The 23,959-nt window shown below is 41.5% G+C and overlaps 1 protein-coding gene across 2 annotated transcripts in view; it reads right to left on the bottom strand.

Moving 5' to 3' along the window:
* Positions 1–9,617: 9,617 nt before the first annotated feature.
* EMCN (endomucin) overlaps positions 9,618–23,959 on the bottom strand; it is a 54,305-nt gene continuing 39,963 nt past the window's right edge. The window contains exons 9-12 of one of the 2 annotated variants that reach the window (XM_050338618.1): positions 23,597–23,621; positions 22,805–22,866; positions 12,534–12,596; positions 9,618–11,279 (exon numbers count right to left, since the gene is read on the bottom strand). In XM_050338618.1, the coding sequence (XP_050194575.1) occupies positions 12,538–12,596; positions 22,805–22,866; positions 23,597–23,621 (146 nt within the window). In that variant the 3' untranslated portion in view covers positions 9,618–11,279; positions 12,534–12,537. Of the gene's footprint in view, positions 11,280–12,533; positions 12,597–21,440; positions 21,919–22,804; positions 22,867–23,596; positions 23,622–23,959 lie in introns of those variants that run through there. The other variant, XM_050338619.1, reaches the window with a different exon arrangement.

The following is a 23,959-nucleotide window of genomic DNA, read 5'->3' as shown; positions in this document are numbered from 1 at the left end:
ATTTCTTCAGCAGCTGTTCATTTAGCACCACGTGTTTAGGGCTACCACAGCAGACTTTTCCTGTTTAGGGGAGAAAGAGGGAAATAAAGACCTCTATCACAAAACCAATCAGGAAACTGAAATGGGAGCAGGGAGAAGGGTGTTCAGGTGGTTGCTAAGTTGCCTCCATTTCTACCCCATTGCAGCAGTGGCAGCAGCGCCGGCAATACCCACGGTTTTTCACAGCAGCAGATAATTCAGCAGTGCTACTGATGAGTGACAGTGAAGAGGAACAAGGAGATTATGATGAGTACGTGAGAGAGAGAGTCTCTCTCTAAAGTCCAGTTTCTGCTCTACTGTAGAAACCTGTGTTTTACCAAGTTTTTGGGGTCTGCTTGATCCTGTGTGAAAAAATTTGACTTGAAATATAGTGGTCTGTCTGGAAAAGAATGAACTAAAAAAAAAAAAACCAGCAAAATACAGCAGAAAACTTTTTCTCCTCTATTCATGATGTCATTATTGAATGTTTCTTACAGAATGGCTTGAGTTACACTACAATACGTAAAAATTCTTGGAACGATTGCGTTGCTGGGCTGGGATGCTGCTAAGTCAGAACAGGGGATGTTTAATTTTTTGAGATTTCATGTATCGGTAACCCTGGATGCATGGTGAAATTAATGTCTACCTGTTCTTTCTGGTTCTGTTCTGTCTAGTATATGGCCAGCAGGCCCTGCTAGTTCTCTGTTTCGGGTGAATGAGGACTCAGAGGTAAGGATCCACATGTTGTCATCCTTCCTGCTTTGTGGGAGGGGGAATGGGGCAGAGAGGGAGCTGTGCAACACAATTGTCTTATGTGGGATGCTTTGGGCAGCTGACTGGAAGCACAGACCTTGCTTTGATGGTCAGACTTGCATGACCCTCCAAGTCACTTCTTAGTAGTGTGCAGAGGGGGAAACCCTTTCTACCGTGCAGTGGCCGATCTGTGGGTTCCTTATAGTTTTATCAGTGACTGACAGATTGAAGATACTCTGGATTGCAGATCTTGTTTGCCTGGTGCTAACAGAGCAACCAACAGGAATTCTTTCCTCCCTGTCCCTCTTGTGGTTTCCTTTCTTCAGCAGCTGTTCATCTTATACAAAGTGTTTGTGGCTATCACAGCTGAATTTGCCCATTTGGGCAAGAAAGAGGGAAACAAAAACCTCCAGCCTATATCCAACCAGGGAACTGAAAGAGGGGTGCAGGGAGGAGGGTATTTGAGCTCTTCCTATGTTGCCTTTGTTTCTACCCCATTGCAGCAGTGGGAGGAGAACCAACAGGACCCACTTATTTATTTGTTTTAGCAGAGCAGCTAATTGACTCCTGCTTTGAAGGTTCTTACCCAAAACAAGAGGGCAATAACCACCCATTCCTCACTGTAACTGCACTGCCGAACTGCTATTTGCATGCAACATCAGGGGTTCACATCAAAGTCTAATTGTATTTTCTTTTCTCTCCCTTCCCATATGCGTTGGTGAAGCTTCTTGAAGGTGAGTTGATGTTTTACATTGATAATGGAATTGTCCTACAATTTAATAATTATTTTTTGTTTGTCTTTTCCAAGAAACTGTAGCAGCAGGGATTGAAACTGTGCTTAGCAAAAGGCAAAGGACAGTGCTAAAGCCTATGGCCAGTGTCTTAGAGAAAGGATCCAATCTGTGTCTGATAGCCACTATCAGACGCAGTGGAAAATCCCTGCAATAAACACTGTAGCTGAATACCTAGGCAGGAAGGAATTTTAATTTGTTGACACTTTCTGTAATTGTAGTTAGTTAGTACTTGATTATTGTTACATGGACACTGGAGTAGCAGAGATCATTTTTGCCTGCTGTTTCTGAGAGTTAAAAAGAAAACAGGAGTTCTTGACCCTCTGGATTTTACAGACCAGGCCATTAAAAACTGATCTCCCTTGAAACTGGGAAATATAACTCCGTTTTCAAGTTATCTTAACTTAGGAGGAAAATGATGACAATTTCTAAGGAAACACTGCTTCAAGTCTTTTTATAATTTCCAAGGATTGTCCTTAACAAGACTCACTGGATAGAAACTTCCGTTGAGTAATGAGGTCTGGTTTAACACAGATGAAAAGGGTGCAACAGTTTAGCATCATACAGCAATGAGGAACCACAGCAGCTCTGGAATGAAGAGTTTTAGATTTAAGCATCTCTTCCGTCCCTTATTAAACTTTCTGAACAAAGCACTCTGTTTTTCCAGGGCTTTTTGTTGTATATGTGCTAAGTTTTCGTGCTCCTTGGAAACTTGACTGCAGACCTCTCTCTCCCCCGCCACACAGCAATTGTTGCCCTTCCTCACCATAGGATCGCAGCAGACCCTGTTAATAAAAACTGGGGAGGGAGCTCCCCTTTATAGGGCAGTTTTATTCACAGGTAGTGCAACTCTATGGAACTTACGACACTGAGAGTCTCTCAGATCATATTTTTAGCTGTGTGTAGGGCGAATAGAGCAAATGTTTTGTGTTAATCTGAAGCAAAAGAGTCACAATGTCTGTAAGGGTTCAGCCTTAATATTTAGGAAACTAGTTTGTTTAAGATTGCTTTTAACCCAGCTGAATAGGAACCATTATAGACTATTTATAGTAATGCATTTCACGCGTAGTTTCAGGGAGTGAGAGAATAATAGATCTAACTTATCAAAATTAAATTACAGAATATGAACAACAAAGGAGAAACGTTACACTGAGAAGCCAGAGACACTCAGACAGCTCTGTACTGAGTGACAATGAAGAAGATGAAGCAATAGATGATGATGAGTATGTGACTGAGTTTTTTGCCTTTTTCTTTCTTTTTCTTTTTTTTTTTTCAATAGAGGCAGGACGAAGTTATACTGCTATGGCCTGGCTTATCTTTGAAGCCTTCACTTACTCTACTTATTTCCCTCTTTCTCCTGTGTTGCATGATGATCAAATGATACCATTTGCACTTCAGGAGAAAAAGGCAGCCCAAGGTAGATGCACAACTTTGCATAGAACCTTAAAGATGAGTATAGGGGTATGGCAAGGAAGGGGGATTAATGACAGGCCATAGCTCAAGATGTTTTGCATTTGCTTTTCCCGCCAAACTCTAGTAGTCATGTCAGATATGGAAATATTTTCATTGGTATTGATGAGGCTTGGCATCATGAGACCAAGCAGGCAGCAGCTGGGCAAATTCCATGCAGGTTTTAAAAGATGGAGCACTTTGAATCTTTTGGATTGATAAAAGGTAATGTAGGAGAGAACTTGAGCATGGTACTTTTGGGTGTCAGGCCTTAAATACAGCACCTAAAGGGCTTCTACTATTCTAAACCATAGTGCATTTTGCCAATGGATTTGTAGATCTTTAAGTGTTGGTTGGTTAAGTATGTCAGTGAGCAAATCCCACCACTTGGTTAACATAAAAAAAGGAATATTTTGTTCCTTGAGTCTCAAGCTTCTTTGTTATTGAGTGCACTTTCCTGCTCTGTTTAGCTGCCACATTTAACACTGACCAAAGGGTCTTTCCTGGGGCTGCAGCCTGTCAAAGCTGTCTGCAGTGTTACTCTGTAGCCTCAGACTCTGTTTCCTTCTGGAATGAATAGTTCCCAGAGGACAGCTCGATGCTTTAGTTACAAAGCTGTTATTGATGACCTGTTGCAGATTAATGCTGCCACACACAGACTGCCTAGTGCTAGAGGTTGCTGTTACTTCAAATCCTACAGCAGGGTGACTGACTGCACCTTTCTCCTACTGAAAACCAAGATCCTGTTTCCTTTAGCTCAGGGAGATCCAAACTCCTGATTAAGTGCAGCAAACTGAGAGAATTAAAGATTTGCGGGGTTCTTCAAATCAAATGTACAATGGCCAGTTAGTGCAGTCAGATGATTACGAGATATTTTATAAACTGGTGACCCTCAGTGCACAGTGATATTAATGGCTGCATGTTCTCTGTGGTTCTGTTCTCTCTAGGTCAGAAGATGATATTAGCTGCCCAATTTGCATGGATTTTTACTCAGAGGTAAGGATCCACATGTTGTCATCCTTTCTGCTTTGTGGGAGAGGGGAGGGGACAGAGGGGGAGTTGTGCAACTCAGTTGTCTTACGTGGGATGCTACGGGCAGCTGGCCTGAAGCACAGGCCTTGCTGTGAAGCTCCACAAGTCACTTTCTTGGTACTGAACATAGAGAGAGAAACCCCTGCCAAGATAGCACTGGCAGCTCTCTGGGTCCCTCATCATTCTAGCGGTAATGGACCAATTCCAGATATTCCAAGTCTCATTTCTCTGCTGCCAACAGAGCAGCAAGTTGGAATTCTTTCCTCCCAATACATGTTGTGGTTTTCTTTCCTTCAGATTCTGCAAAGTGAGCGACTGTTTTTGTCAACCCTCTGTGGCCATGTCTTCTGCAGTCAGTGCCTCCCTGCTGCCATTGAGAATGCCAGCACCTGTCCAATCTGCAGGACAGAAGTCACTCATGAACAATATCACCCCATTTTTATATGAGCACTTCTATTTCTCAGGAGAGACTCAGATGGATCTTGGGGGACAGGCCATGTAAAGACTTTTTCCTTCATGTATATAGTTATTCTTGTATATAGTTCCATTTTTCCTGAATTTAATTATAAATAAAGTATTGATTAACTTAAATATAGTCAAGTCTTCTTGTCTGCTTGTCTATGTTGGACTTTGCTGGTGGACAGAGACATCTTTCAGTAGGTGGAAATGGCACTCCTGGTTTGACTAATCAAAAGCACTCATTCTCTTCATCACAGTTTAGTCATTGATTTTGGGGGAAAGGTGCTAAAGGCATAAGCTTTGTAGTTCTTGTGGCCAGTGTATGTTGTATGGGGGAAAAGAAACAGGCCCTGCTTGGGGTGAGGGGCCTTCTATTTCTCAGGATGCACTCAGGTGCTGAAAATGTCATGACTTCTGTGCTCTGAAGATTGGAAGAGCAGCAGGTTGTGCACACATCCAAAGAAAACTGTTTTCTTTGAGAATAACTGGTAGGTATCTAGAGAGCTTGTTTATGGTCCAAGCTGCTCCTTGCTCAGTTCATATATGGTTACAATTGTTATAATGTTCCAGTGATGACTGTCAGCTGATGACAGGAGCACTGCCAGCTTATGTGAAGCTCTTCCCCTCCTGAAAAGCCTGTAAGCTTAAGGGAAATCTCAAGAATGTAGCACTGTGAACTGCTGTGTCCAGCATTTATCCTGCAGAACAGAAGAGAGCAGTGAGCAAAAGCAGTGAGGCAAAGACATAAAGCAACCGCCAGGGAGTGCACCACCACCATGGCCATTAAATCCATCACTATCATCATCATCACCACCATCATCATCGTTCACCTTTCCTACTGCAAAAGCAAATTGTCTCCAGAGTGAACGAGGAGCCAGAAGCGGTGCTTAGATCCAGAGTGCTGAGGTGGACCCAGAGTGCTGGGTGTCAGCAAATGTCCCCATCAGTCACAGGGAGATATATGGGACTTGGCCAGTGAGTGCTGACAGCACGTACCTGTCCTTGTTTTCGGGACAAAGCATCGTGCTGAAAGGTGGTCTTTTCTCTAACTGCAGGGCTAAGCAGGACCTACACTTCCAAATCAGCCAAAGCAAAGCAGCCCCAGCAGCAAGAAACATGACTGGGTTTTTGTTTGCAGAACAAGACACCTACTACTGCCTACCATCAGGGGGCTTCAAAAATGTGTTTACTTACTCTAAACAGTCTTAATATGTATTTATCTAATAGACTATTTACCTGCACTTTCCTATGAAGATTTTGGGAAAAATATCTGGCTGGTATGGGGCACCTGCAGCCACATCCTGCCCTTGCCGTAATCTGAGGGCTGAGGGTCGGAGATGGTATTCTCTCTCACATGGGTTTTTCTTGGGATGATGCGAGCAACAGAATTCAGCTCTGGCTCTGAACTCCCCACAACTACCCAGGCTTCATTTGGCAAACTCTTCCTCACCCTTCCTCCCTCACTTCACCAGCTAAATTCAGACAAGGCACTTGTATGCATAAAAGCTGTCAAAGGAATAACTTACAAGTACAGGAGCTAGAAAAGTCTTGAAGTGTAAAGCTGGCAGCCCCTCGAAGAACTGCAGGGACTATCCAATCCATCTGGTGCTCCTGAGTGCAGAGCAAACACACTTTTGACTAGTTCATAACTATGGCATATGCAAAAGGCTCAATTATTGCTTCTTAAAAAGCCCAAATTATCTCCTGGAGTCGGAGACTGACAGGCACACAGTCTCTGCAGCGTTATGCATGGCTGAATTTTTGCCTACTTATTCTCTGCTGTTCTCTACTGCCTGTAATTGCATTGCATTTTAACTGTTTAGCATCGTCAGAACTCCAGCCCCGGGGGCAGCGGAGGTGGTGAGAGCTCAACACACCAAATTACTACCCAAAGAGCAAGCAGACAAAAAGCAGAGTGGAGAGGGAGGGAGACAGACAAATGAGCCATGTTCATTAGAGAAACAGCAGCCCTGACCGAGGAAGCGTCCTACTGGTGTAATGAGAAAGGTGAAAGTTGTTAATAATAAAAAAGAACACAACAACACAGTTGCCTTTCTATCAGAAAGCAACAAATCTACAGAAAATAAAGGCACTGTGGAAAGCAGAGATGAAAACCAGCAAAATGCTCTTTGCCCACATAGCCCTTTCTTCCCTACCAGTTTTATTTAGTTGGTTTTTGGTGGTTTTTGTTTTTGTTTGTTTGTTTTTGTGGTTTTTTTTAATATTTGTTTGTTTGATTGGTTTTTGTTTTGTTTGGTTTTGGTTTTGGTTTTTTTTCTGGTGGGGGTGAGTTCTGTAGTTGCACTGTTTAGTGCTGTTCCCTTGCGTGCTGTGATGTGGCTCTGTCATGGTTTAAGCCCAGATGGAAATTAAGCACCATGCAGCCACTTGCTCAATCTATCCCCTCTCCCTCCCCTCTACCCCACACCCCTGGTGGAATGGGGAGGAGAACTGAAGTAAAACTTGTATGTTGAGATAAGAACAGCTTAATAATTGAAAATAGAAAAATAATGGTAAATAATAATAATGATAATAAAAAGAAACAAACAAGTGATGCACAATGCAATTGCTCATCACCTGCTGACTGATGCCAGACTCCCTTTTCTGAGCACAGCTCAGTCCCCCTTCTGGGTAACTGCCCCTGGTTTATATGCCAGGCATAATGTTCTACGGTGTGGAATATCCCTTTGATCAGTTCGTGTGGCCTGTCCCAGCTATGCTCCCTCTCACGGGCAGAGCATGAGACAAGGGGAAGAAAACTGTCCTTGACTTTGGATAAGCACGACTTGCAAAAACCAAGAGTGTTCTCCACACCATTCTCATTCTGAATCCAAAACACAGCACTGTAACAGCTACTGAGAAGAAACTAACTCTACCCTAGCTAAAACCAAGACATGCCCCAGAAGCTGGCATCTCTGCTACAGAAGCCCTACCATGTAAGGCAGTGAGACACAGTTTCTCACAGGCAAGTTTGTATTTCACCTTTGGCCAGCCAGAGGTCCTGATTGCTGATTCTTTCTTTTCCCCAAAAGATGCTGCAGGTTCAAATCCCTACGGCAGGTTCTGAAGGATAGGGCTATTTGCAGTCTGTCCCACAGCACAGGGAACAACAGCAGTGTTGGGGTAAAGGCAGAAGCCAAGGGAGTGGGATGGGTGTGACCCACCCCCCTAAGTTTGCACGAGTTGTGCAGAAGTGCATTTGAGTTTTTTTTCTCCTCTGGAAGGTCTTCCTGTGGGGACAAAAAGGAGAGGATAAAATGTCTGGATCACGTGCTATTGACGAAAAAGCTAATGCTACCACCTGTGAGAGTGCTGAAGTGCGTCAGAGCTTGTGATGGGGCTGCCCTGCTTAGGCACCTGCTTGGGTCACGGCTACTGAAGCTCTGACCTCAAGTAACTGACTAAACTCTATGCAGCACAGCCTTAAGTTACAGGAGATTGTTCCAGGGAACAGGTCCAGCGCAAAGCAGCAGCCACAACGTGACAGCCACAGAATGAAAGGTCAATTGCAGACACCTGAAGAACGGCCCAAGAGCCGCTCACCATGGCACAGGGTCCCCATGACCCAGCCCTTGCAGGCCACCAGCAAAGACCCTACTTGTGGGTCTTTGTTCTGCCTACCTGTAAAGCCAGGGGAGAACAGGATCATAGAATGACTTGGGCTGGAAGGGATCTTTAAAAGTCTAGTCCAGCCCTTGAGATGAAGCCAAGCAAACAGGCATGTCAGCAGGCAGAGCCAACACTGCCAGCAATAAAAATGCTTGTGGTAGCAGAGAGGTTTCTGTCCCTATCCCAGTGCAGCCCAGTAGGGAAGTGCCTCTGCTGTGGCTCTTGACCCAGAGGAGTGTGCAGGGTGGACATGAGGGAGCTGAGAAGATTCTTCAACTGTCTGTGCTGAATATTTTGAGGGTATTGACATTTCATGTCAGCTGCATTCACCAGGGTTAATTAAAGCCTGTGTTTTATAGATTGCCCTTGGCCATAAACGGAAAAGCTGCCTCAACTGGAAATCAATATAGTAATCTTTAAGTTATTTTATTTTATTAGATATAGAGTCCTAATTTGAATATATGGAGGAGTCATAATTAATGGTGCCAGAGAGGTCCTGAGATGTAAGTTTAAAGCTTCCTGAGGAGCGTGTAGGCAGTGTGCTGGAGGTGCGCAGCACAATCAGGGCGTAGCACTGAAGCCAGGGATGCTCTGATGAGCAAGTTCCTAGGAGTGCTCTGATGCTGCAGAAATCCAACAGCAATTCAATAGGCAGCACTCTGTACCAATCCCTTGCCCAAAAAATTGAAGGGAAGGCTGTGAATGGCAGTGTTGTCACCACAGGGCACAGCAGGAAAGTCAGATCCTGGGGTCAGCAGTGGGCTGCTGGCAGCTGAGGAGTCCTGGAGATGCTCTGGGATGGCCTCCCTGCTCTGAGCCAGTGAGACTGATGTGCTTTATGCCTTTCTCTACTATGCACCAGTGTGAGGTTAAATGGTTCACCCTTCTTCAGTGGGTTGGAGTAATTCCAAAACCACAAAAACCTTTGGGGGTTTTGGAAGGGGAAGTATTCTGATGGTGCTGCTGCTTTCCCTTTCTCCTGATTCTTAACAGGAATGGAAGTTCATACGTTTCCATTTATGACAAGTTTTGTCATTTCAGGGGTTAAGAGGATCTCAGGTCTGCTTAATTTCTGCTCTCCACCAAACCCACCTCTTTTACTTCATATGCACTCACACAAGCCAGTTCCTTTGAGAGACGTTTCCCAGCCTTCTGATGAGAACTTGGTGCTCTACCATGCCCCTTATCATGAAAAGCCTGAACACCTTCCCCAGTTTTGGTGGTTTTCACTTTTCCAGTACCAAAATTTGCAGAGGGCCTTGCTCTCTCCCCATCACTGATTGTAACGAGGATGAGTTTCCACTTGCCACCTTCAGCATGTCTTCTGCAAGGTTTCACGGTGCCCCTGCCACCACTATGCCCAGATTATCTAATGTTTGCTCTTTAGGCTCATTGTAAAGAGTTCAGCTCACTCTGTGCTTTAGGAGTGCAGCTTAATGGACAACAGTTGCACTAGGTATGGTAATGGATTGTGTTTCTGCAAAGACAAAAAGAATAGCCACTTAGTAAAGATAATAACTTTTAATAGGTAGTTAATTTTTTTTTTCTTGACACACCATGGTAGTTTCTGAACAAATTTTGCACACACACACAAATATATATTTCACAATCTTTCTCTGCTTTTTTCTACTTTCCTTTCACTATGATGCAACATGCTCCAAAATATTCATTTTTAATCAACATGAAAATCAACCCACAATCATTGCTTTTATCGAAGAAAACTTCAGCAATCAGGAATCTGAATAGCTGCAGATGCCAACTAGCATATTTTAGATGGCCTGACCTTTCCAAAGTAGGTATCCAAGACTTCTCTGTTTCTGAGGAACTAAAGTGATCTGGGAATACCTGAATGAACCACGTAAGTTCAGCTGCAGCATGGAGGACACTTGTTTGTTCCCCATCTTTTACAGAGGTTCATCAAATGTTTCTCATGGTGCTGCTAAGACACAGGATTATTAGACCCATCAAAGTGTAAGAGTAATGGTCAAGCACAGAGAAATGAATTAATAAATCTGCTCAATCTCTTACCATACTGGTAGGCAAATTTTAAAATTTCAGAGAATGGAATTGGAGAGAGAAGTTTCTCAAAAGCATTGTAGGTATCAAAACTTAGATCACCATCCTGAATCTTGGTCCTGCCCTTAGGCCACCAGTTGTCTTCTTTCCATTCCCCAATAAAACAATGGAAGTTCTTGGAACACTAACAAGAATCGGGGGATTCAGACTGAGCAGATGCTCACAGTAATATAATTTTCAAACATTTATAGTTCTAGAAAAGTAGGATACATGCAGGTACAAGCACTACTTGATATTTTGGAATTGTCAGCTCTGTACAAATTAAGAGTGTCTGTAATTAGCACTTGAAACACTCCTTAAATTTCCAGAGTTATTCAATAACCTACAGGAATCCCACGCATTACTCAGAACACAGGGAAGAAGGTTCATCTGTAAAATTGCTTATCTTGCTGATTCCCACTGTGTGCCCCAGGCTATACAGAAGTCATATTTGTAGCACACGTAATGCAATTAGCCAAGGAACAGGTGAAAATAAACTATGTTGCCTGTTACATTACAAGGATCATATTCAGTAATTTACAGAACTTCAAAGAGCCTCAGTGCAAGGTATGTTCCCCTCTTACCAGAAAAAAGCACACACTTGAGCATTCCACCCGGGCATCCCACCCTGTAAACATTTATGACAAGCAAAGCATGTGCTACAGTGAGGAGTCTCATGGAAATCACTGAACTAATTTTCATAGTGGCTGTTTGCCCAGTACTGTTTCAAGGGTCAGGCCCTGCTTGTATTTTGCTACATACAGTTAAAAAAACCTTGCTACTGTAATTTCAACAAAGTATGCTGACATATTCCTCCCTGTATGTGCAGAAAACATTTTTAGTAAGTACTATGTAAACCACCTGATTTTTACATTCTCATCAGCCTTGTTTTGCTGCTTTTACTATATGTGAAAATAATAAATACATATGATATACCAGTTATTAAGCCTTCAAAAAAATTACATATTCCAGAAGGGACTTGAGAAGTCAAGAGTTGGTCATTAACACAAGTGTCCTGTCCAGTAAAAAGCTTCAACTGGTCCACGTTTCCCACAGAACTGCAATTTTGGTGGTATGTTCCTGCACACTGTGATAAAATAGGCTGTTTCACATCTGAAATGACAACAGTATCTATGCATTATTATTCCAAGTAACACATTCAGGAACATAAGAGTAAGCTAAAACGGAAGGCATAGAATAAATCTAATCTGGGTAAGCAATAAGGATTAAATCCACTGTCCAGGCCATTGTCCTTCCCCCACACAAACAGAACCACCTCTGTGTTTTCAGTAATGTAGGTAAAATTTCATTCAGTTGCTCTAACTGAAGAAAAAAGGAGGTTATTTTGTCCTTACTGCTAGCACTGGGAAAGCTCTGTTTCTTCATCCTGGGGGGAATGAGAATAGGTCAAAAACATCAAAGATGTTCTTCACATTTCTGGTCAACCAGATATTTTTCAGTGGAGAGTCATGGATCCATTTTGGAGGGGCTTCATTCTACAGTGATGGTGGCAGGCTGGGCTTTGTCTGAACCCTGCTGCCTCTGTCTGGTCCATCCCACAAATGCTGTGACACTCAGATCCTCAGGCCATTCTCCTCCTCTACCTCCCTACATTGCCCTGGCTAAAGGGCCCTTCCCACACCTGCTTCCTTCTCCCACCCTCAGCAAAGGACCCCATTTCACCACAGGTGATGGAAACAACTCCATGGGAGGTGAATATTGGGGTGCCAGAGAAAGCTTCGTGCATGAAGGAAAATGCAGCATCCACATCACAAACAGTGGATTTCAGGGGTGCTCTGATGGTCTCTGCCCTCTCACACATAAAAATACCATCCAACACCTGCCATGCATGTTAACCAACAGGAATTTCAAGCCATAATAAACCACCTCAATAAAAGTGCCAGTATTTGCATGAAGTGAAAAGGATACAGATTTTTCATGAGAAAAAAAGGAGTGAAAAACTTCTGGGTACCAAAATCCTTTTTTTTCCTTTTTTTTTTTTTTTTTTTTTTACAGGTAACTGGCTTTAAAAATCTCACACAAACGGAAAGAAATTTCACCCAGGGAATTACACTCAGGAAATGCTGAACAGTTCAAATCATGTGCTGTGCCTATAAAGGTCTATCTCTGTGAGGTGGCAGTTTCCCCCTCTACTGACCTGGGTCTCTGGTCATGATGGTATGCTCAAGCTGAGCTTTGTTTAAGCTGTTTTTCCTTGAGGCTGCTGCCAACTGAACTCATTGCTCATTTTATGTTTCATTTTTAACCCTTTTGTTTAGTTACATGGCACACACCGAGACTGAAAACTATTAGAGAGACTAACAAACACTAATGTTACAGGATGTAAGACTAAGGCTACAAACTTACGTATTTATTGCTGAGATGTGAAGAGTTGTCGAGTTTTATTCTTCCCCTGAGATGAGTGCTCTCCTAGAGAAACAGAAAATATATTTGTATTACTTAAACATGTAAAGATAAAAGGTCCAATGAGTCCGGCAAGAACACATCACTGACCACTAGACAGTCTCCTTGTCAGATTTACTTAATCAGCAAAAAATGTCCACGCAATAGATTTTTATCACTCTTTCTGTTTTATAGTTTATTTCCCCTACTACTACAAAGTATTTCCAAGACAGTTCTCAAGGGGTTTGAAGGGGAATAATACTTTAATTAATTTCTAACCATGATTAGAACATTAAATTATAAAAGAAAGAAGATACAACGATAAAATTAATTTTTGCCGACAATGCTGACATCAGCTCAGTTCTTCCAAAGCAGGAAAATGAACCTTTATGAACTTCAGTCAGGGATTACACACAGTTCTCACTCCTCCTTCCCTGGAGAAGACTCATAAATAGTTTTTGGACAACTTTTCTTCACAGCAAAAAGAATAGGTTCTTTAATTTAGTGCAGCTTTTTGGAGATGAGTAGAACTTGGTATCATCTGTGGAAAACTGTTCAACAATAATGTGCTGGAATGATGTTCGCTTCCTAAGTGTTCAATTTTGGACAAAATTACTTTAAAATCTTTTTAAATTGTTGCGAAGTTAGAGGTTCACAAGTTCTGATGATATTAAATTTCAGGAAGAGAAAAGAAAAGCACAAGTTTCTGCTGGAAAAGAAAAAGAAACATTTTAACAAGACATATTTTTGGTAGGTGAAATGTTTTTGTTCGATAAAAATCTTACTTTGAAAAGGAAAAGTGAACAAGTTCAAATACTGTAAATTTATACCAACAAAAGAATGAGATTTTCAAGACATCTCATTTTTTTCTAATTTTAAGTTTATTTATTTTTCCTTCTGCAATTTTTTACCTTCTTTGTTCAATATACAGAAATAGAAGACTTAATAGGGCACAAAAGGGACAAATTGACGAGACTGTTTAAAAAAGAAAGTGTAGCAGAAATTCATTGAGAAATATACTACCATGGAGAAGATAGTATTCAATAGTGGTAATAAATATTAGTACTTTGTGATCAGTTCCACTCTCAGGTGGTTGTTCTACAGCCAGACTTACATGGAAGGTTGATACTTTGCACTACAGGAAAACAGCATGTCTAAGGGGAGGCTCCAGATTCAATATAGCTCCCTGGATAATATCCCATTTATGCCAATAGACTTTGGATCAGAGGATGGAATGGGTGAGGCAGTGCTGGCTGCAGAAGTCAGACTGCATGAGTGGTAGCTGCTGACAGCAGTGGTCAGGCCAGGAGGGGTGAATCTGCCATCCTGCAGACCCTGAGGCTGCAGAACACAGGCACTCACACTCCCTGTCTGGATTTCCTGGTGCTATACACATTATCCCTGAAACAGCAAATCACCACAAACTATTGCCAGGGTCGATGTTCCCCTTTAATAACAGTGTCTGTCTGATGAGGGTTTGAAGCAGGCAGGGATGCTCTACATTTCTTTGCCACTGCACTTCCAGAAGGGCAGGAGCCTGCAAGACTTCTGAAACAAAACTGAGCTGTTGCCACTCCGTGGTTGCAAAGGTGTCTGAAGATATTTGCATCATGAGGTCTGTAATCATCAGTGCCAGCTAACAATTAAGTGATGGAGAGACAACGATTATATGCTGGAGAGGAAGTGGTCACACAGATGCTCTCTGTTCAAGAGTAAAAAGGTAGTGCACAGGTTTAGATACAGCTCTGCAGTGTGCCTTGAGACTGCACAGAGAAGTGTCCAGAACTATTTTGGACTTCAGTGGGTCAGTAGTTTGATTAGACACTAAACATCCAGTTGCAATTCAAAGGGAAAACCAAGAAGAACGTTCAGGTTGGCTGCAAGTGGGAAGACACATTTATTGGTCTCAAAACAACCTTATAACTGACAGAAATAAATTTTAAGAATAAAAAAAAAACCAAACTTGCCCCCAAACCATCACTCACCAAAATCAAACTTTGCTTCCCATAAGGGAAATGAAAACCAAATCCTTGTGTTTAGTATTTTGTTAAAACAGACGATATTTTCAATAGAATGAAGAAATTATTTCATAGTGAATTGTTTGCTGATTAAGAAAATACATGGTGCAGTGGAGGTGCTCAACCAGTCTAGGCAGATTACCTGAATCCCTTGAAGGCTGCCAGAGAATCATAGAATTGTTAAGGTTGAAAAAGACCTTTAAGATCATCAAGTCCAACCATCAACCCAGCAACCCCACCATGTTCACTTTTAAACCATGTCTCAAATGTCACATCCACACATTTTTTGAACAGTTCCAAGAATTGTGACTCCACCACTGCCCTGGACAGCCAGCTTGCTCTTCCAAAGCTTTGCCACCCTTTCTGTGAAGAAATGTTCATAATTTCCAATTTAAACCTCCCCTGGCAGAACTTGAGGCCATCATTGAAAGAGAAAGGGTATAGATATGCAAAATATACCAACAAGAGCAAAGTTGCTGCACAACATTATCAGTGAAAATTGTCTTTTATTTATTCTGGCTTGTGCATTTAGGGAAGGATGACACACAAACTCTAGTGTTGCACACTAGGAGACGGAAAATATCAAGAGAGACTTGAAGCATCAGCTTCTCACTATACAATTACTCAACATCTTGAATGAAGGTGTTGGTTGATCCAATTGGAAAGGTTCTATGGCAATAACTTTTTAATAACAAGTTGAAAATTTATTGTGAATTTGTCTACTTTGATAAGTGAGTGAACTCCGAAAAATGGGAGACACAGGAAACTGTAAGACAGTATTTGGTGCAGCTGAAGTGCTGTGAACTGCACAGCTACAGGTGCAGTGTGACTCCCTTTGCCTGTGGTCCTGCCTTGTGGTACCTCTCCTGATGGAGGAGGAGTTGTGGACTCAGATAGATTGGCAGAGGGCAGCGAGAAGCCAACCTCATGTATATCACGTGCTTCTACAAAAACTGAAAGAAATGATTCACAGTTTGAGAAAGAGGCCTTAGGCAGAATATTTGGAACATGAAATCAGATTGATACTGACATGGAAGGTTTAGCTGTCAAATGAACTCTTCCATTAGACCCTTTATTTTCCCTCTCATTCTCCAGAGTTGCACCTGTTTGTTGATTTTTGTCTGAAATTGAATGGCAAACACAAAGACATAGGCACCATGAAGTCTCTAAGCACTACTGCCATAAAATGCTGACAGATTTGCAGTTACACTGTCCAGCTTATTGCTGTGGGAGGCTGCAGATATGCCAGTGGACAAGACAAATCTGTGGAATTAAAAGCTACTGAAAACTATGAAACACCAAAGACACAACGTCTGATTCAGGACGTCTCCAAGCCACCGGCTGCTGGAAGGCTATGGTGGAGGACCCATTATTGTACTCCTTTCCTATTTGTCATCCTTCCCTTCACATCTCATGATAGCCACCCTCAGCGACAGGATTTGGGGCTACACAGACCCAGGATCTGAGCAGGTACAGCTGGATCAGATCACTGTGTCTCAGCTTCAATATTAAAGGAGATGGTGCTCTAGCAACAATAAAGCACTGGCCTTTCGTACACACAGCCTTCCACGTCACCCCTCAAACACGTGAGCTGCAGCCTTGCCCACAATTCACCCCAGTGGATCAGCAGCCCAGGCACTGGGCCCAATCCAATACACACTGCATACATCCTCCTCTAAAATGCAGTCATGCTGTAGAAGGATAAAGATAAGAAAGGTGTAATAGGAAAAATTTGTATTCATAACTCCTCATCCTTCAGTGCATTTGTTTCAAGTGCATGGAAAGTAGACTGAGTGCACAGGTCCTGAGAGCTCTGCAAAGTTGAATGATAACCAGGAAAGAAATAGTACTGCAGTGAAAATGCAGGGTTTTCTTCCTAATTAAAATTTCACTTGTGTAGTATTTGTTTCGATTTTCCACTCACAAATATACTCATTTCCAACTATTATGATGCCAGTGTATGTGAATAAGTAATGGGCACAATGAGCTGGAATTACACATTGTATAAAGTCAATTTTGAAGCTCTGAAACAAACATTTCTTTGCCTCACTGTTGTGGAAGGCTATTGTATTAATCTCACTGTAATTTGCTCGCTGTCCCCCTCCCTCATTTGATTCAGAATCTGAATATATTATTCAGAATACATGTACACAGCAGAACATCATGACAAAAAAGAGAGTACAATATGAGTGCTATGAGTACAGGAAGTCTTTGACCTGGGCAAAGCCCTCTGACATTATTGGGAAAGCTGGAAGAAAAAGGACACAAACCCAGCCTTTGACATAAAAAATAGGTTGTACTCCATCTCAGATTACATTGTAAGAAAAAATTAGTTGTGCTGCTATTTCATTGTAATATCCGCTGCTGAGAAATTGCTCATAAGTGGCAATCAGGCTCAGAGCAAAGAATTAAAGTGAACTTTTCATAAAATCTGATTGCAGAAGCCCATCTTCTTATCAAATTATAAAACTACCTCTGCAGACAGAGGAATCAAAATGTCTATTTTTACCATGCTGAACTAAAAGAAAGAGAGGTGCATTACAGATGCTGCAGAACATCCTTAGGTGGGAACCAGCACCTGGGTGCAGTGGCTGGGTTTGTCGTGGGCCAGTGGGTCCAGCCCCTGCAGCGTGCTGCAGCACTGCCCTGCACCACACTTCCCCCATAGACCTGCAAACTGCTCCTCACCACTGTCAGCAGGACAGGAGGATCTTCTTTAAAACCCCTTGAAAATATGCACCGTTTATGAACCAAATTAGAAATAGAGAAGGAAGCATGTGCTATTTAATGCCTTTGACAACAGTTTTGCCCAAAAGTTTCAGCTGGAAGTGAGTGCAGTCAGATCTTTGTGGCACGAGTAAACACAGAGTCCAACCACAAGCTGCAAAAGCTGAGAAATTTTATTCTTCAGTTTCTGTGAAGACAGAAAACACAACTTCAGGGTATTATACAATAGAAGATTAAAAAAATGGAGTGTCAGGAAATGAGAAAGAGAAGGAAAGAGAAGGAGGTGCTTGATCTCTCTCCCTGTTGCAAGGGGACCCTTTTCTATGAAGCAACTTCTAGGTTTCCTACCTGCAGAGAAAAAAAAGGCACTGAAGCTACATCTCATAATAGGAAAAACAAATAATCAATATCATATCCTCATATTAGTAGAAACACCTGCTCTTACCGTTCCTAAGCACACCACATGCCAGGACACTGCTCTTTGCTGACCTACGTTGCTCATCTTGCAAGTGAGAGGAAGAGGGAAGGGAATTTTCAATGACAGAGTGCCTCACCTGGGAACTCAGCTGCTTCAACTACTCCTACAGGCATCCACCTGGATCCTAGACACAATGAGAAAGAGATGAAAGTCCCAATGCATGTTGAGAAACCTTATGGCCCACTACAGAACCATGCCCCCTGGCAGGGGTAAATTTCCCTGGGTTGGGCCCTTAATGAGATAAAATCCAAAGATTTCTTACCTTCTTGAATGCCATGGTCCATGCTCCGATGTACTCAGCATAGCAGGAACCAGCTCCTGATTTGTCCCGTTATACCAAAACCACATCTGTGGTTTGATGTGTGAGGCAGAACAGTTAAACAGTCTCAGCGTTTGGAGGTTCGTTGAAAGCGGGGACGCAGATACTGTCATTCAAACACATCGTTTCAGAAGACCACAGGATTTTCCGTGTCCAGAGCCTTGCACCGCAGTGGGTTGTCTTGAGGGATGCTGAACGTTGTTTTCATTCCAGTGACCAAGGTAAGTTTTTTTGCTGACTGAGAGCAAGGGTTTCTTCATTGTTCTGGGATGACTATGGTGATTGGTCACTGTGTATAACAGAGTCACCAGCATCTGATGTGGAAGGTTAGGAATTCTCGAAGCCTTTACAAAGAAGGCTTTGGAAGAGCGGGAAGTCCGGAGGAATGATAAGGGCAAAAACTATGGTCATCTCAAATAGGCTGAAGTTGTAGGGTGTGACGAATCCATACCATGAAATCCAACGTATCTTCAACGTATCTTCAGCTCATCTTGTGCAAGGGATGCACCCAAGGTATGTTATGAAAATCAGGGAGGAGGTAGAGCCAACTGAAGTAGCAGATAACAGCTGTAAGGTCATTATTACGGTTGAACAACAGCAGCTCTTGGAAGAGATGTGGAGCATACATGGAATGCAAGTTCTTCATCTTCAGTGTGTGCAATTTTGTACTGCTCTGCCATCTGAGAACACCTCTAGGTATTAACTGATCCCTTTCTCCAATGTGATTACAACAAGTTAGATGTGTTTTTCATGTGACAGGTTAGGTGTCTCCTCAAATATCCATGTTTGCCTGGTACATTTTCCCAGCTGTGTTTAGTAGCAACACTTGAATTTTCAATTTTGTCCACAGTGAGTATCTTGGGAAGCCATAATGCAGACATATACCATGGACCATTTTCCAGCCATCTTCCATTCCAGGTGCCTCACCAAAATCTGAGCCACATCAGCTTTGACACCTTGAATATCCTTTCAGGAAATTCAGTGTAGAAAGGCCCCCACAGGTCGAATAAGTCATATCCTACCCTATCATCTTAAAAGAGCTCACTCTGGTTAGAAATCATGCCCTAATGAATCAGCTTATGCTTAGGTGACGGGTTTATAACTAACAACGCTGAAATGTTATGTCACCTGCACATTGCTATGGACTTTATATTGAATATTGAACTGGTGTGCTGCTATTATGTACCTTTTACCTTCTCTAGAATGGGTTCTCCAGGCAAGGGCCATAAAAGAAAATTGTCAAGTCGTTACTCAAGTATCAGTATTTCTGTCACACATTGTTCATCTGTATGGAGTAGCCTTACTCCAATCTCTATTCATCAGCTTTTCTGTACCTGAGGAATTTCCATCCCTCAACATTCTTTGTGAGTACAAAAAAGGTGATCAATACCTTTACTGGTTTTTCAGTGTAACACACAAGAACCCTGACAGAAAAAGTTAGGTCTGTTTTCAAGACAGCCAATACTCTAACACCGTGGATGATGGTATTGATCTCTTAGTCATCAATTAAAACCCTTCATCTTATATTCTCAGGAAATGTATCTATCACTGAAAAGCCAAATGTGCAGTTCTGTGGGCTATGTTGAACCTCAAATAAGAAGTATTTTTGCAGGTAGATTTTCTATTTCTGTACTGTAGAATACCATTTATTCTCCCTAGGGAGGATCACCCTAAATTTACCTGTACAGTCAACATGAAATGGCTGCCATAAGTCCTGCATTTGTACATCAGTGTAAAACTTTTGAGATGATTCAGTATCCTGAGCCTTTTTAACCAAGCAGAGTTTTCAAGTAAGATGCAACTACAGGCACTTATCTTGCATCAGGTGTTGCAGTTCACTGACAAATGTACATGAAAAATTCAAGATGTTTAGTTTTCTCTATTTTTTTTATTTTTATTTTTACTTTACATAAATTCTCAACCAGTTGTGCCTTAGAGTTCAAAGCATCAGTAATTCAATCTTTCTGAGAAGAGTTTTAAAAAGTAAGAATATTAAAGCTTCATTTTACCTAGTGTTCCCAATGATACTGCTCCATTAAAAACCATTACTTTTTAGTCCAGGCTTAATTGACAACTATTGTTTTCCTGTATCCTTTCACATTAGTTATAGGTATTTGAAATAATATTCTTGATTAAATTTAATTAGGCTATGCTTATGAAAAAGGACTCTTTCCTATTTCTTTCATTTTATATTCAGAACTTAATTTTAGAAGTCCTAAAATAGGATCCTTCAGTAGTCAATGGACTGCCATAGGTCAGCTCATTCCAGCTCAAGATACATGTCCAAGACAGACAGGATAAATAGCCCTCTGGACACATATATTTCTTTCAACTATGTGCAGCCAGTGTAGTTTTTAGATAGATAAAATAAGGCAAGATTAAACTCATCATAACCCTTGATCAAGGAATGTCATGCACAGCACTGAAAACAAATTTTTCTAGGTTGCCTGCTTGAACAACTTGTAGGTCATATCCTTATTTGTTCTGTATATATGGGGTTTCTTTGCACTTTTTAAACACAATTATAATCTCAAAATCTTCTGATTGGAATGAAAAGTAAAAACTGAAAAAACCATAATGCATAATTATAATAGAGCTTAATTTGAATACGTGTCAAAGCAGAACTTCACTGTATATATGCTTGAGCTTAGGCACCTGAGCAGCCTATTGATAGTGAGAGGATTATGTAGATATACCTGTAAAGTTAAGGCTGCTCTAAAGAACTTCCTAGCCTTAGTCTTTTGAGTCCCAACTTTTTGTAGTTTTGTTGGTACGTACAATCAGAGGTGGCCACAACACTCGCTTTGTAAACAGCTGGAGGAAGGAAAAAGAAGAACCCACACAAAGAAGTTTTATGCAGTGCAGTTGTTGTCAGCAGTTGTAAGAAGGACCACAGGTCAGACAGGTCTCTTGTTTGTCTGTACCATAAGAAACACTTGCCTTTATGCCCAAGCTTTTAAGGAAGCAAGTAAATCTGATTCAAATGGGCAGGCACCCTAACAGCTTTGAAAATACCTTGCATGAGTGACAAATATGTCCGCAAGAAATAGGCCCTTCTGTCAAAGTGCTTTTAATTTAAGATGCAAAGTGACTCTAAAAACCTGGGCAAAACCAGGATTTCACTTTCTGTGAAAGCATGTTTAATTTTGAAACATATAACGATGTAAGAATTCAAGAGAAAATGGCAGCTAGTTTAAATATGAATTGTATTAATGAGGAGAGGGCAAGAATCTTGTCTTCTAAGTGGTTATGACTCATACTTTCTAATTATAGCATGTACACATCCTACTTCAGTAAAAGAGAATATCAAGCATACTTTGGATGAAAGATGTTCAGAGACTTGAGTCAGTGGCTGATTAACAGGCACCAGAGTTCATCTTGTGGGGAAAAAAACAAAAAAAGAAAAAGAACCTGCAACTTTTCTTATTTACTCTGCTGTAAAACACAAACAATTCTGCAGCTGACAATGGAATTATTTTATTGTTGAAATGGCATGAGGGCAGAATCAATCAAAAATGTCTATGAATTAGTTTCTGACTTCATTCAGATTTAAAAAAAAAAAAAATAGGCAAGCATATACACAAGTCCATACTCAAAATAAAGCTAGAAGTCCGTTTCCAAAGACAAATATTAAAAAGAAAAACCTAAACCAAGATTAAAAATTTCCCAAATCACAAAGCTCTGAAATGCAGTCATGTAAGTGCCAAAGTGTATTTTGCAGTTGCTCAGCTTACACAGGATTCAAAGGAGAGAGCAGCTATTGGTCAACCTCGGAAATGTCAGTAGGAGAAACACATGGCCAAAACCCTTAAAAACAAAAAAGAGTTTTATACTTAAAAAGTAGAAAGTATGAGACTGTTTTTCTGGAAGGACTTCTGCAGATGAGGTGGGACCTACATGGCCGAGGAAGCATTGGGTAAAGCCGGGCAGTTTCACCATCACTAGCTCTACTAGCTCAGTTTTAAGAGTTTTGATTTTATTTATTTGTTGAATATCTGTGAATCAGATTAGTTAGAATTTTGTTCTGCCTCAGTCTTATTTTGTGCTACTCCATTCCTTGCAGAACCTATAACTGCATCCACGTCTTTGCTTTGAGATTTTGCTTTCTTTTGTGCATGTTATCAATAACGTCTACTTCCTTTAGGCTTTATTACCACATATTTTGTAAAAAACCTGAAGAAAAGGACAGAGGAATTTGCAATGAGTGTAGGATCTTTAATACAAGGGGTGGTTGAGTACAGGGCTGACTAAGTAGAGGTTGCTTAACCCAGCTCCAACAGAGCCTTGTTTACATACAGCACTGACTCCCAAACCTTTTGACCCCTGGGATATTACCAGTCTTCAGACTTCCTTGTACAGCCAGATCTAGCTGATTACAACCTTGATCATTGTTACCATTGTTCATCCTGAACAAGCCTAGTTGTAGATCATGTACTATCAATGATTTAAAAAAAATATTTTCCCTAAACCAGTTATACTTCTCACTCCCAAATACCAACAGCACAGACTGTGCAGCTAAACTGCAGCTCTACAGGATCTCAGTCTGGGGTTTGCACTGTAGCAGAATTGTTTGAAGTGACTTTGACCTGACAGGAACTGAAGATGGTTTTGCTGTTAGAAATGACATCCCAGAAAACTGCTCTTCTCTGAACTCAGAGAGGGAGACAGATATACACAGAGAGGAAATGCTCACCAGTCTCAGGAGAAGTTGTCTTCACGGAAAGAAGTTTGACTCCATCTTTGTCTGATTGGGCCCTGTTGAAGTCAGAAAATATTTAATCAGACAGACAGCATGCATGTTGGTCAGCCAAACAAAACTCTAAGATTATGATCCAGTGAAGGCAACAGCTATGCCAGTCTACACTGGCAGGCTTGAAATGGGCTTTGAATGGGATCATGAGCAAGTCTTGGTGGTGGAAAACACCACGTACCAATATCTCTGATAGTATCTTTCTCTTAAAATATGTAATAAATTAAGTTTCATGATTCCAGGCCTAATCTGGTGCTTCACAGAAGAAGTACATCTGGGAGAAAAGAGGGAGGAATCTTTTTTTCTGTCAATAAAAAGCTTTTAGCCATGCTGAATTGCAAACAAAACGTTGACAAGAGATAAAACATTAACAAAAGAAGGGGGATGGGAAAGGATGGGAGGACGGAAAAATCAATGGGACAAAAATTTGAAAAAAAATAGTGGGCCAGTGAGTCCTGTGACACAGAATAAGCTGTTTATCCATTCCAAAAGGATTCCCTGCAAAGCAGCTGAGAATCATCACATTTCTATCCATGCTGGAACAGCTGCTTATCATGAATACAGGTGTGTACAATAACTGCAAGCACAACACTTCCAGCAGGGTATTTCTCTTTGGGGTGGTAACTGCTTATTATGCTTAAACAGAGAAAGATCAAAGAAAATCCTATGCAGAGTCTGCTGCATTTACAAGTGCCCTGTGATAGATCTTAAAGCAATGAAAAGGATTCAACCTACTGTTCAGCGCCATTCTCTTGTCTCTCTGGAAGAAGAAACAAAGGCAATATCATTCTGACTGCTGGAACTGACTTAAATAAACACTTAGACATAGCTATTGCGGTTTCTGGCAGACAGCTCAGTTGTAATTTTGCAGTGTTGCATTAAGTACATTAACACAATCAACCAGCTTGAATGGTAATTGTTATTTTTCTAGTCGTCTGTGAAAGTGAACTGATGCTGCTAATACTGATGCTTCTGGAAACCAGGGAGAGCGATATGTGACTTGTCCAAGAGCACAACAGAAGCACATTTTTCCCTGCAGCTCCCAAATCCCTGGGTAGCTGGCACAGAGGAGAGGTGAGCATGCAATGGTTCTTGAGT

Source organism: Myiozetetes cayanensis, unplaced genomic scaffold (genome assembly GCF_022539395.1).
Source record: "Myiozetetes cayanensis isolate MyiCay16 unplaced genomic scaffold, myiCay2020 scf7, whole genome shotgun sequence".
Taxonomy (NCBI): Eukaryota; Metazoa; Chordata; class Aves; order Passeriformes; family Tyrannidae; genus Myiozetetes; species Myiozetetes cayanensis.
Note: the sequence above shows the minus strand (reverse complement) of the source record. Positions and strands in the feature narration are given on the sequence as shown.